This window comes from Halichoeres trimaculatus, unplaced genomic scaffold (assembly GCF_033239565.1).
Source record: "Halichoeres trimaculatus isolate MK-OKI-2021-1 unplaced genomic scaffold, fHalTri1.1 fHalTri1_scaffold_9, whole genome shotgun sequence".
In the NCBI taxonomy this organism is placed as follows: Eukaryota; Metazoa; Chordata; class Actinopteri; order Labriformes; family Labridae; genus Halichoeres; species Halichoeres trimaculatus.
The window spans coordinates 24,440,682-24,454,647 of record NW_027437188.1 but is presented as its reverse complement, the minus strand read 5'-3'; the positions used below and the strand labels follow the sequence as shown (position 1 = coordinate 24,454,647).

Genomic DNA, 13,966 nt, shown 5'->3' with positions numbered 1-13,966 from the left:
TTTCTATTTCCTCGCTGGTTGGTTCCCACGTGCCTCTGCTGGGTTAAGCATTGCTCTAATTGAGTGGTTAAATATATAAATATAAAACCTGACAGTCCAAATATCACTTCATCTCCATTTTCCAGGAAAAACCGTCAAAATGTTCCATGCCACAAGACCTTATCTGTTAGCTTCATGCATAAGTGATAAGCCTGAGCTACAGCACAGACCAGTGGTGGGTGGCTGTGCTACAACATGCGACATAATACATGACAGCATTTAAAATGAAAAAGTTTAAGTTAACTGACTTATTATCATGGGGGTCGTCCAAGGAGTGGGACAAAGTTGAAAAATCAATTCGACTTAACAGTAACAAGCCTATCTATCCACAACCATCACTTGCTGGGCTACATGAAGTCATAGCTCTGCTGAGAGGCATGCACAAAACTATTTAAATGGACAGGCAACTAGCACAGAAAAAGCAAAATAATTGTATGAAACGTGAGACCACCCAAAGTTTCATATATTTTAGATTCATATTTTTTGTTAATTTGCTTAAGCACACTCAGTGACCCTTAAAAAATGCTATCAGGCCAAAAAGACCAAGCCTAACTAGCTTTAACTTCTGTTTATGTGCTAATCTTAATTAGCTGACTGTTACAAACCTACCACACAAATTCAACAAGTAGTGTAAAACTTCTTGTTTATCTGCTGTTTTTCAGGCATGTGCAACACTTTTTTTCAGGTAGACTAAACATATCAAGAGTTCACATCTCTCTTTTTAAGCATGGTGACGAAGCTTTGAAGGTAAAATTTCACTTCTAGTCAAGAAGCAGGCAAAGCAGTTCATGTGCCAATTTGAATCCTATTTTTGAGACATATTTATTCCTCAGAAGCTGTAAATTACATTTTCCTATCCAGTCTTATTTATGTACAATTAATTGATTCTTCTTGATGAAACATCCTTTGTGAAACATGTCTGTTTCAAGAGCCTATCTCACACATATCACAGATGAATCTCGTCTCCTTTTTTGTTTTCTCAACACTTCTTTAAGCTGAATTTTCTGTTGTCTGACTGGGTTTTGAAGAGTCTGTGCAATTTTGTACAAAGTGATGTACTTGACATACTACTTTATATTTCTGTGAATAAAATGTGAACAAACTTCTTCATGTTTTTTTTCAGTTATTTATCTGCGATCATCAGCCCTGTCACTAAATGAAGACAGATAGTATTAAAAATAGAAAAAACACATCATATTATGTGTTTTACTTGTGTTACTGTTACCAATTTATTACAATGAAGTCAGCCTTTGTTATGTTCTTTGTGTTGTACTGCATTCATTCTAACTGAATGCTTCATTTATACAACAGCTAGTGATCCATAACTGGTGACAATAGATCAGGAGTGTGACTAATGTTGAATATCTATATTAGTCACGGAGCAATTCAAGTTTGATTTTAATACTGTGCGACCCAACAGTGGCAGCAGAAACCCTGAGCAAAAGTTAACAATTTTGTCTCGAACACTTAACATACCTTGACCTTTCTGCTCTGACAGACAAGTTTGTTGTTTTCTGACACCCTCTAGTGGCCAGAGAGAATACTGTAGCAGCAGCGGTTTTCTGAGTAAATTTTAAAGCGCTCATAACACAAAATCAACATTTGATCATAATGGGTCTATTTGTATGTACAGTACATACATATGTACACCATGGATAAAACACAATAATCTACTCAGAACAAACCATTCTAATGTTGAACGCCTTAAAGTAGTTTTCCACATAATTACAGCACTTGGGGAAGGGAAGGGAAGTGGATTTGTGCGTCCTTCAGCAAAATACAAGTAATATTTTCAATCCTTGTGAAATAAATGGAGGAAAGAATTGAATAAAAGCTGCCAAAAATTACGGTTAGCATTGACTGACTCAATGCTATCTTTACAGCTGATTGAAAAATTGTTGAAGATCCAAAAGCTAAACCAGCAGAGCTAACAGGTCAGAATAAATGTTTACTGAACAGTGATTAGTAGACTCTTAAACATTACATTAGCAAGATAGTCGTATAACATGAAACATGTTCTCAATAACCTTCTGCTGAGGTGTCTGTTTTCTTCATTATCACCCTCTGGAGGATCACTGTATGTTTGTATTTATGTGTTCAATAGCTTTTTTCTTACATTCAGCCTGTGAGAAGAGCTTTTATGAACAAAAAGTGCCCTAAACACAGGTTTAGTTTACGCCTGCATCAGGATAAAAATGTTTGTGTGTCTTTGCCTGCCTGTGCCTTTAAGAAAATGTGCAACACTTGCAAAGCTATCCTAGGTAGCTCCCCTCACCCACCCCAGTCCACCCTTAACCCTCCTGAGAGTCATAACATGTAACCCCAGAGGGGCATGTCCAGTCACTGTTGCGTGTATTTCAGGGCTTGGTGAGATTGACAATAATTACAGTTGCCGTGGTCAGCAGAAATATCACTGTCAACTCCATCATCTTCCCATGGTTATACACCTTCTGACGCGCCTTCATTTCCTCCATGCGCTGCTTCCTGGCTCTCATGTCTTGTTCTCTCTGCAGCTGCTCCCCATAGTGAGCCCGATAAAAGGCGTCAAAGTCAAACTTGGTTTTTCCCCCAGCTTGGGAGAACCGCCTTGCTCTCTGTTGCTGCTGCTGGTGTGGGGTCCCTGTGGACCTGCTTGAAGTCTCTTTGGAGGATGGTCTCCCTGCACTATGAACATCTGATTGGCTCAGGATACCTCTGTCATACTTTCTCCTTAGGCTGATGCTGCCCAGCACTGTGTAGGCCTCGCTGATCTCAGAGAAACGCTGTACTGCCTCATCACTCCCTGGATTCTTGTCAGGATGGTAGATGAAGGACTGCTTGTAGTAAGCAGTCTTGATCTGGGACTGCGTGGCACCTGGGGACACTCTGAGGATGTCGTAATAGGCTGTCCTGCTTCTGTACAGCAGAGAAACATCTTTAGAGCTGCTGTCACTTCTCCAGCTGTAGGTCCTACAGGTTGAAGATGCTTGCAGGGGATCAGGATGTAGTTTCAGATACTTCCTCCTCAGCCTGCAACCAGGCCTCACTGAATCCTGCTCTGGCCAAACCAATATGACAGTACTGAAAGCTCGGAGTTGCTGAGGGGACCTGGGGATAACAGGGTGGCTGGAAACAACTACTCTGGTCCAGGATGTCATCCTCCCAAACAGCAGCTTCTCCTGGAGGAGAGGCTGTAGTCTCGTTGAGAGGTGTACAGCGGCTGTATGAGCTTGCAGCCTCTCTCCAGTTTGAATGAAAGCGACAACACGTGAAATGTCCAGCACATAAGGCGAGGCAAGGCACAAAGTCCCATTTTCTTCTTGACTGTCACTTGATCTCAACCTGTAAACTTTCTCTAAGTCCCGCTGTGTAGTTCTCCTCTTTGACACTACACACCGATCTTTGGTTGTCCCCTCTGTGGTCCGATCGACACTGAATGCGCAGTTTGCCAGATGTCCTGGACTCTCTCCGGTGACCGCCGAACGGCTCTGACTCTGTCTGAGGACGGTTAACCGGTAAACTCCGGTCCCGAGCCTCTGACCGACCTCTGCCATTTTACCCACAGGGTATCGGTGGGCACGAAGGAAAACAGGGCAGTTTCCGGTGACGTCATGGGATAAGGACCAATTATAATCAATGTTTACAGGAAGTGCTTATTCCCCAAATCCAATCAGTTTTCAGAAAAGGGGAGGGTGAAATGCTTATACTTTTCGGTGACATAACATCAGACACATGCAAACGCGAAAGATGCTAGTTTCTCCCAAGAAGGGAAGGGGGAAAGAACAAAAAGAAAGTAAAGAGGAGTGAAATAAGAATTAAATATTTAGTCCATTTACATAATTTACTTAACAGATGGGACGTTAAAATCCATTTCTTGCGAAAAAGCTGTTTTAAAATGTGATATTTTTAATGTAAGGGCTATTCTTTTTATTTCTAAATCAATAGATCTGGATGTCAATGAGCTCAGTGAAAACAGTCCAAATGAATTTGAAAACCTCATTCAATTTAAAGTACATACAGTATGTTGTTTCTGCCATGAACTTTTTTTTTTTTTGGTGAGGTAGTTTTAGGTCTAACTTAAGCCTGCACCCCTTTGGTTACCATTAAATTTTAAAGGTTTCAAATTTTGTCAGTGTAATCATTTTTTTGTCCTCCTTTTGAATGAGGTGAAATAAAAACCAATAATTCATTCTGAAGATATTGTGCCTGAAAGTTGTTCTGTTCATCTGAATGTGTTGTTATAGAATAACAAAATACTACAACACGCTATAAACTATGTAGACTGTTTGATATTTAATAAATAAAATTGAATTTGGTTACTCCCGTGGTTACTAACGGGTTGACCACGAGGTGGCGATAAAGTCTACCACAGAAGAGTTGTTTTCATTAAACGAAGAAGTAGTTACAGCGTCGCTCATTTACTGCGTCACTCGTCTTCACGTGTAGTACAGAACCACAACATTTAGCTTGTTTTCGCACTCAGAACAGAATTAAAAGTTTTAATTACAGAAACCGACACACTCAGGGATAATCATGTCCTCCAGCTGTCGACGACCTGAACACACTGCTCCTCCAGAAGTGGTGAGTGGTGCGGTTTACTGTTTACCTCTAGAGGCTAGGCTAACTGTAGTCCAGCCTGTTGCAGTAGGAGCAGTTTAAAGGTCCATATAGTGCCCCCGGATATCTTTCATGTCACCATCTTTACAATGTTGAGTAGATTGATACAGACTTTGGCTAACTACTCAGTGTATATGTTGTTCCCTCATTTCCTCAGTTCTACAATGAAGACGAAGCAAAGAAATACTCCCAGAAGTAAGTCTGGTTATTTTTTCTTCACCGAAAGGTTAAGTAGCACTTCTGTTTTATTTCAGGTGTGTGTGGTGCATTGAAATGTTTCTTTGGTGTGTGCAGAAATTAAATATTAGTGACAAATAATCAGTGGGTGGTGGTGCATCATAGACACACTCTCTCCTTTTGATCACAAGGACATTACTGTCATATGAGAAAGTACTTTGTCTTGGGCTGCAGCTATGAATTATCGTTGTCAAAGTTTCTTTTGTATTTTTCTGGATCCCTTAATAGCTGCATGATGATCAAATACAGAGGGATTTCCAGTTGGTTATGAAAGAAGCGAGACAAATCTGAAATTGTCCAAAGGATTTACCAAGTTTATTTTTGCATCTGAAATGCCATTCACTGCTGAAAGACCCACACTTAAAATCATTTGGGTGGAACATGAAATCACATCATATTTTAGCTTGGTTTTCTATATTAAATGGTTTTAGTACTATTTTCACTTCTCCCAGTAGTTGATTCATGGAAATGTTGTATTCTTTTAGATATTTGATTTATTTTCAGAAAGAGCAGATTGCATTGTAACTGAGACTTGCATTGTTATCTTGCTTCACAGCTCTCGAATGATTGAGATCCAAACTCAGATGTCTGAGAGAGCTGTGGAGCTTTTAAACTTGCCTGAAGGACAGCCATGCTTCCTGCTGGATGTGGGGTAAGAAAGCAATATTGAACTCACACTAAAAGCTTCACCGTATCCAATGTCAGTACCAAGGTTAATATGATGTATCTGTAACATTAAGGGCTCATGTGATTATTTGTCTCCCAGGTGTGGCTCTGGTCTCAGTGGAGACTACCTATCAGAGGAGGGACACCACTGGGTTGGAGTTGACATCAGCACAGCAATGCTTGGTATGTTTAAGAACTTTCAGCTGAATGATGAACAGCATCTTACTACTAATACTCAATAGAGTCAGGAAGATCCTGTGAGGGTAGTCCAGTGAGATTTTACCGTTTTTGTTCCCCTTGTGGTTTAATGGAGGTCATAGTTCAAAAAAGGCATTGATTTAAGAAACTAACCAACATCTTCTGCTGACAGATGTTGCCCTGGACAGAGAAGTAGAGGGAGATCTTTTAGTAGGGGACATGGGACAGGGGATGCCTTTTCGACCCGGCACCTTTGATGGTTGCATCAGGTAAAAAAACAGACTTATGTTTAAACAATAAAGATTCATCCTGTGATTTCTTTGTGATTTGATTGTTTGTTTTTTCTTTTTGCTACCTTCTCCGTCAGTATCTCTGCCCTGCAGTGGCTCTGTAATGCAGACAAGAGATCACACAGTCCTCCAAAGAGACTTTACACCTTCTTTAGTACCCTCTACTCCTGTCTGGTAAAGTTCTCTATCTTTCTTTTGCTTCTCTAGAAATTAAAACATCAGCCTTCACAATGAAGGCCTGTACTAACTTCTACCTTCATGTTTCAGTCACGAGGTTCACGTGCAGTTTTCCAGCTTTACCCAGAGAACTCAGAACAGGTGAAATAATGTTTAGTAGCTAATTGAAGGCAATAGAAGCTTTTCATTTGTGCTTACTTTCAAGCTTCTTTTTTCCCCTCTAAAGCTTGAACTGATCACGACACAAGCCATGAAAGCAGGCTTTGGTGGAGGCATGGTGGTGGATTATCCAAACAGCAGCAAGGCGAAGAAGTCAGTACCTTTCAGGAGTTGAGCTTTTCTTTTGAATTGTTTTGTTGCAAACTTGATTCTTTCCAGGCTAAGAGGAAAGCAGATGTGTACTTGCAATACTAATTAGACCAGGATGGCACTAATGTGTCTGTCTGTCACATTAGCCCTGAGGTGATTTAGTACAAATTCAAATAGTTTTCCTGATTAATTCTGACAACACTCTCATCTTTTGTAAATTAAGGTTCTTCCTGTGTCTGTTTGCTGGTTTCACGGGAGCCTTACCCAAAGTAAGAAGTAATGTAGTACCTTGATAATTTTGATGTCTGTGTTTCACTTTAGCAACATATGAAATCCTGTGACTAATTTCTGTTAATTTCAGGGGTTGGGATCAGAAACATCAGACAGATCTGTACAGAACCAGGTCCAGTTTTCAGGACAAAGGTAAAGAGATTTTGTTTGTTGGTTTGGAGCTGCAGTTTGTGTCAGTGTTTGTTTGGTGGTTTAATTTCATACAGAAACAACATGACATGGTTCTGCCTGGGCCAACTCAGCATTGGATGTAAATTATTGAAACTGCTAAAATGAAGTGTTTTAGTCAGAAGCACACATAATTGTATATATTGGTCTACAGTAGTAACCATTTTTACTATTTATTTTAACATATTAAAAGAACACAAATGTTTGGCACAGTCATGTAATGAAGAATTTCTCCCACTCTTTTATTTGTAACAAAAGGGCCACTAAAAATACATCTTTTAACTTTTTTTAGGAAAGGAAACAGGTCTCTGCTTTGAGAAGTTCAGGTTCAGTCGTACCTGCTTCCATCAAAGTAAAAGACCAAAAGGAATCAAAAAGGGTTGTCGTTCTGCCTGACTCTAAACCCTGTCAGGCAGTTTTTCCACCCTTTAACACATTAGTTTGATGTTCATGTGTGTTGTTTCAAAAAACAAGTTTCATTTGAAAAAAAAATTCACTCTGCCTGCAAATAGATGCCGGTTCAAGAACATGAAAGGGAAATCAGCAAAGAAGGGGCGAGATTGGATCCTGGAGAAGAAAGAGAGGAGAAGAAGACAAGGACGGTGTGTTCTCTTCTGAGGATAAATAATTAGATTTATTACCTTGTGTTGAAATATTTATGTTTTAAATAATGCAAGTGTAGCTCAGGCTGGATCACATAATTGACTGTTTCTAGTCACACGTGCTGACACTTCCCCTCCCTCTGCTCTGTGTTTGTGCATTTTGTGCTGATCTACAGGGAGGTTCGAGCCGACACAAAATACACCGGACGTCAACGAAGACCTCATTTTTAACTGTGACTCATGCAGAGCTGCTTTCATTAGCTCTCTTCTACACACAATCATGCCTGCAAGACCACAGTGTTTGGAACTGGCTCATTTCTCAACGCTTTAATACAAGTCAGTGAGATACAAGAGGAAGAAAGCCATTATGGCCAATTATGTTATATTTCAGGTGAGTCTTAAGCCATTTGTTTCTCACACAAATGGTGGTGAGCTTTCACTCTACGTGTTGCTGATGGCCTGAAGATACATGGACACTAATCTGTGCCTCTCACTGGTGGCTTGACTTGAGAAACAATAAAAAATTGAACAATTTTTATGAATTATCAAATTTTGAAGCATGTGTCACTCATCAGCTGTTTTTCCCTAAAGTAAAAATCTTCAGAATAAAGAATTTTTTAAATGTTTCCCCAGGATTCATCGGAAACTGAGCAAATTCCCTGTATTTGTCTGTGAAACTTTGATTCCCTGCCCCATTTTACAAAGTACGCCCTTAGGAGATGGGATATGAAAACACAAGAAATATTCAGATCTGCGTCATGGCACTGAACAAGCTGGCAGTTCACAAAGTTAATGGGGATTACAGAGGAAATATTGAGAGAAAGCAATCTTGATAAGAAGGGTAATGGAACCAAAATGACTTTCTATTTGGAAGTTATAAAAAAATGTGCTGCAGCTATGAAACTGTTATCCAAGAACCTGCATGGCAAAAATCAAAGCAGACGTTAAAATAAGTATTTAGAAACCATTTGCACTTGTATATTCTGCAAATTGCTTCGATTGACTTAAGTAAAAAACATTTGAAGTATTCTGTTTTGCAGTATTTAGAAACTAAATTTACACAGTTTTGAGGCAGTTCTGTTTTTTTTTTTTTTCTTTTTTTAAGAGCCAGCCTTCAGGAGAATTTTGCTGTCTCAATACCTGATTTTACCACGCGATACCGACAGGGGACGCTGTGTGCCTTGGCACTATAGAAACCACCTGGGCGTTATCTCTGAACCCACTCAATCGATAACCAAATCAGATACTATCTGACCAGTCGGTCAGACACTCTGCCTGGGTCAGTACTTTCTCATCAGCCTGTGAGTTTGACCTGAAAGGAACAAAAGAAAACTAACACAGGAGGTTAGTTTGAACAAAAAGGGGTCAATGAGTGCGAATTGAAGAGGAAGTTGAGGGTGTGTAATGGGTTAACGGCGGAAGGCCTCGCCTCACCTTTAGTGCGCGTCATTCAGCTCTGGAAAGTGGTCCCACCATCCCATCATCCAAAGCCACAGCAGGGGATATCACCGCCTCTTGCAGCCGCCAGACGCGCGTACATCCTCGGTGTGACTCTGTCCCGGTGCCCGCCCCACCATCATCTTTCATCCACGAGACAACGGGCACAGAAGGAATAAGAGTGATTTACAGGCACCATGAAGGACCGGATGCAAGAACTTCGACATGTAAGTTACAGTTTGATTCTTTAAGCGGACATCTTTCACCTGTTGGATGCTTTTTGAACGTCTTCTAGTTTGAATAAAGACGCTTTTAGAGCGCGCAGAGTCACAGAGCTGGGTGCGCTGATGGAGCAACAGTTGTGACTCTCGGGGGTCTGATGGAGGCTGAAATGTGGTGATTTATTGAGGGTAACCGGCGCTCAGTGATCCTAAGCTCCACCATGTGTGTGTAAAGCAGGAAAATCGCAACCTGGAATTAGTGTCATGTCTAACCAAAGTAAAACCTTTTTTCCTCCTTTATTATTTATTTTATTTTTTTGTTTAATTAGAAAAACACCCAAATGCTCCTGCACGAGTAAAATTTATATATATATATATATATATATATATATATATATATATATATATATATATATATATATATATATATATATATATATAAACTCTTTAATTCAGGTATAATATTTCTTTTAGAAAAAGTCATGAATTATTATATCCTCTTTTAAAAATCTGCATACTTTAATCGATTAGGGATAAGTGATACAGGAAGCCAGATTGCAAGTCGTGTAAAAGATGTAAAAATATGCTGCCGGTGTTCGTGTGTGTGTGTGCACGTGCGCGTGGCCTGATCCATCTGCCCAACTCCGGGTGTGTGATTGGAAAAGGAAATTGGTCCCAGTTTTCCCATTACACTTGTCATGCGTCCGCCTCTTTGCGCGGCGCAGGCAGTCTTAAAAGCCCTGAACCACCCACATCGGGGGTGTTTTTGCCCTGTTTAGTCCAATATGTGCGGTGCGTTTCAGAGGACTGTGCATGTGGAGCCAGATGGGAGTTGATTATGTCATGACTTTATCAGGATGTCAATCCCCACATCTTATCTGTCGACCCTACATCCTTCAGGTGTCAAAATAAAACCTTCACATTTTAAGGACTGCACATTTTCACTCTGGAATTTTGCCCTTGCATCTGTTTTTAGGCATTTTAGAAACCTCTAATACTTGTTGATGCTTTTAGTGGAAGATAAGAATATGTGCATGTCTGAACTGGTGGATTGCGATCTCCATGCTTCTTTTAAAGCTGTTACAGGTAACTGTAATTGTGTGTGTGTGTGTGTGTGTGTGTGTGTGTGTGTGTGTGTGTGTGTGTGTGTGTGTGTGTGTGTGTGTGTGTGTGTGTGTGTGTGTCTCCATTGTCAGATCCCAGTAATTGGTAGTTAAGCTGAGGAAAGAGAGGGGAAACAATTTATGACTCCTCAGTTTTCAGTGAGGATCTAGCAATGAATTGGTCTCTTGGGAGACAACAGCTCTGCCAGTTCTGCGTGTGCGTGCGTGTGTGTCTGTGTCTGTGTCTGTGTGTGTGCGTGTATGTGTGTGTTAAGAGGCGAGTCTCCAGCCTGCCATGCTGCCTCTTCCAGTTATAAAAGGATGCAGTTGCAGAGAGAAGACAGAGAAAGAAAAATCACTGAAATCTTCAACGATTAAAAACCATCAACCACCATTCAGACGAACCGTCCAGGGTGGATAGAAATTGTCCATCAGCAGCTGACTCTATTTCTTTCTATTATTTTTGATCATATCTTCCCTGTCTGAGGAGTGGCTCCAGACAGACCAATTTCAGGCAATCCCCACCGAATAAAATTGAGGTAAATTGCAAGTCACAGACAGTTATTTCCCATCTGCACCGGATTAATATTGTTCTCCATTTACGGCTGCCTGTTAAAGCAGCTTGTTGAACTACATGTAGATGTCTCAATAGGTCTGAAGAGTGAACACATTTCAACAGCACAGAATAAGTTTTGTGATATGCTTATAATGATGTTTTTAAACTTACGAACCAAGGGCTACATCCTCTGACACCTTATGTACCTGCAATTTGTACAAACCCCAAATTACAGCATATTTAGCTGCAGAAAAGATGAAAGTCACACATTTCAAGTTTGCTTGATAAAAAAAGTTTGCTGAAACCTTTTCTCTAGCTCTAGTTTGTTGTACCTTACATGATACTGCCTCGTTGGTTTGCTCAGTTCATGTCACTGAATGTAACATTTAAGGTGTACTGACTAATTTCATTAAAGCAGCCAACTGTGGCCTGCTAGAAGTATTCATACCACGCTCTCTGCCGTCTCTCACAAGGCATTTCCTTTTGATTGACAGTCAGGATTGGCATTGAGAGCATTACTGTGGAGTCATCATTGGACAAGCGCTCCACTTTCTGCCTCCATACATTCCTGCTGGTCTTGTGATTTACAACATATTTGCTTCTGAATTTTGAGCATGTTTTGGTAATGTTAAAATGCCTTTAATTTGTCTTTTCTTTATCTGTTGGAGTAAAGTAGTTAAGAATGAGATTTCATCCTAAGATCCATTAACTTACTGTGTTGGGAGATTTCAGTGCCCTGTTGACCGTAGGAACTTTGTTGCCAGGGAAACAGCTCCCAGCAAGGGGTGTTCAAACCGAAGTGGTCTCTTGTGGTTCGCCAAAGTAAAAGCGGTTCAAAGACCTTTGAGGATTGGCAGTGGGATAGAGAAAGCTCAGCAGAAACGGAACATGAGGGGTCCCTGGTGGAGCGGAGCACGTGGAGGAGGCGGGGGCAGTTGTGCCCACCCCAATGAATGTTGTGAGCTCTCTGAGAGGATGGATGGAGTTCATGGAGTTGAGTAATGTTACAGCTAAATGTCTACTGTATCTTTCAGACCGGGCCAAACACTGTGTTGGTATTTGGGGAACTGATCCCTGGGAGGTGTATTCAGGTTGAGAAAGGCCTCATGCTGTTCAACGATGTCAAGTGCTGCTATTAAATTTTTGTTGATCTTGCAACCAGTGTCATTTAATTACAGGACAAAAAAGTCAGTAAAAAAACATAGCATACGTTTTTTTTCTGTTAAAGGGATATTTCCCTTTTTAATTGGGGTTCTATCAATTACATGTCATTAATAATGGTATTAGCCACATTGAACATTGATCAGCTCAGGCCTTTTAATAAGGATCTGCAAAAAACAAGTGAAGCTAAAGTCCTCTGCAGACAGAGCAGGGTCTAATTTTGAGAGATTCTGACCCAAGCACTCATCTCTATGTGCTTGGGTCTCAGTGTACGCTCCACCAAGAATGATTTCAGCACTTAACTTTGTCATCAAAAAGCCTGTTCCTTCATTTTTGCAGATAAAACCCAGACATGCCAAATCTACATTTACTTTGCTAAAAAAAAATAGCCAGAAACCCAGTGCCCATCATACCTGACATGGCCTTAAGTTAGTGATCTGCAGTTGTGAAATGCCAGCCCAGTACTCACTGGACTCCAGTGGTGTACCCTGGCTGTTTAAGGGTCAGGTGCACAAATAATAAAAGGGTACATGTGCATAGAAAGACAGTTGCACCACCATTTGAAGTTATATATATTTTTATTTTTTTAAGCTTTACTTTTTAGGTTTTCATTTGTACAATATGCATATAGGTTAACACATTGATATGTTTACATACCAAATATACCGAACTTGGACAAAGATCAACATCAAACCGGCTCACTGTGGCTCAGTTGGCTGGCTTCAGAGAGCCTTTTCTTCTATTAATTTGACAAAAGTAGACCTTTCTTTGGTGAACTTATCAGGATAACTTCTCTGTTCTTTGTTTTTGCTAGTTGGAGCAAAAACAGCAACTCATTTACCCATCTTCTAAAGGAAGAAAGTTTTTTAGATTTCCAGTTAATTCGTATTTTTGCCTCCATTGACTAGGACAGCTGAAGAGAGATGGGAAATATTGGGATTAGAGAAAGGTCAAAGACACAAAGCAGATAGTCAAGACCAGGAGTCAGAGCAAGTCCTGCTGTGATGAGGTCTATAGCCTCAGTGTATGGGGGACACCCTCAAACTGCTAGGCCAATGGCGTACCTTCAAACTGCACTTTTAAAACACTTCAGTAAGATCTTCAATTTTCTGTCTTTCTTTCGCAGTCTGTAACCAACAGGTTATTGTTATACAGATACTCAAGAATAAGGATGGGCTGGCAAAAACTTTGGGTTCCCAACCTAAAGAATTCAAATACTTTTTCAATCTGATACCTACATTGCAGGGTTTAATGAGGCAAGATAATTAGTGGTCAGGAGTCCCCCAAGACATTTTGAGCACTTAGACTAAATTCCACCACCTTCTGGTGACTGTCTCTGCAAGAATTGTTAATGACAGTGTAATCATTTTAAGTAAAACACATTCTTCACACACAATTTGATAAAAAATAAACCTCAGATCCTGTTTGACACTCACTTTCTAAGATTAAACCAGTTATTTTTTCAATTTAAAACTGAAACAAAGACGTTTAAGACTGTAGAGGTTAACTAACAAACATGATAACCTAACATTAGCTTGCCATTAGTGCACTTTGATATTGTTTTATTCACAGGAAGAGCATTTCAGAGGGTGTTTTATCACATTTTCACCACTGGTAGGGCATCAAAAAAGGGAGCAATCCACCCTGACCAGCTCTCTGAGTACATCACTGATTGATTCTGTGTTTTTATTCAATTATTTTGTGCATTCATTTAAATGTCAAAATGTCATTGAAGGCATGCTTTCATTAAGAGCAAGCTAACACTTTAGCTCTAAAACTGAGTCTGTAGCCTGCTGTGACTAAATGAATGTGATTAATTGTGGAAACATTGATTCATAATAGGCGGAGAAAGAACGCAAATGTATTTCATGTGAATCCCTGTTAACACCCCACATAAATGCATCTCTCTTTTTCC

At 40.1% G+C, this 13,966-nt stretch overlaps 3 protein-coding genes across 3 annotated transcripts in view; 2 read left to right on the top strand and 1 right to left on the bottom strand.

The window, feature by feature from the left end:
- Window positions 1-1,133: 1,133 nt before the first annotated feature.
- dnajc30b (DnaJ (Hsp40) homolog, subfamily C, member 30b) lies at window positions 1,134-3,609 on the bottom strand. Its single transcript, XM_074679461.1, has one exon. The coding sequence runs from the start codon at window positions 3,570-3,572 to the stop codon at window positions 2,397-2,399; it is 1,176 nt and encodes a 391-aa protein (XP_074535562.1). The 5' UTR covers window positions 3,573-3,609; the 3' UTR covers window positions 1,134-2,396.
- A 790-nt stretch (window positions 3,610-4,399) lies between these two features.
- On the top strand, window positions 4,400-8,161 carry bud23 (BUD23 rRNA methyltransferase and ribosome maturation factor). Its single transcript, XM_074679258.1, has 12 exons — window positions 4,400-4,599; window positions 4,793-4,830; window positions 5,429-5,524; window positions 5,639-5,721; window positions 5,909-6,005; window positions 6,104-6,200; window positions 6,294-6,344; window positions 6,430-6,515; window positions 6,736-6,781; window positions 6,874-6,935; window positions 7,484-7,573; window positions 7,750-8,161. Exons 1-12 carry the CDS (start codon window positions 4,552-4,554, stop codon window positions 7,802-7,804), a joined length of 849 nt encoding a protein of 282 aa, XP_074535359.1. The 5' UTR covers window positions 4,400-4,551; the 3' UTR covers window positions 7,805-8,161.
- A 640-nt stretch (window positions 8,162-8,801) lies between these two features.
- The window catches only part of LOC141797660 (syntaxin-1A-like), a 70,251-nt gene continuing 65,086 nt past the window's right edge, over window positions 8,802-13,966 (top strand). Inside the window, exon 1 of the mRNA XM_074679257.1 lies at window positions 8,802-9,237. Within this exon, the coding sequence (XP_074535358.1) occupies window positions 9,208-9,237 (30 nt within the window). The 5' untranslated portion in view covers window positions 8,802-9,207. The remainder of the gene's footprint in view (window positions 9,238-13,966) is intronic.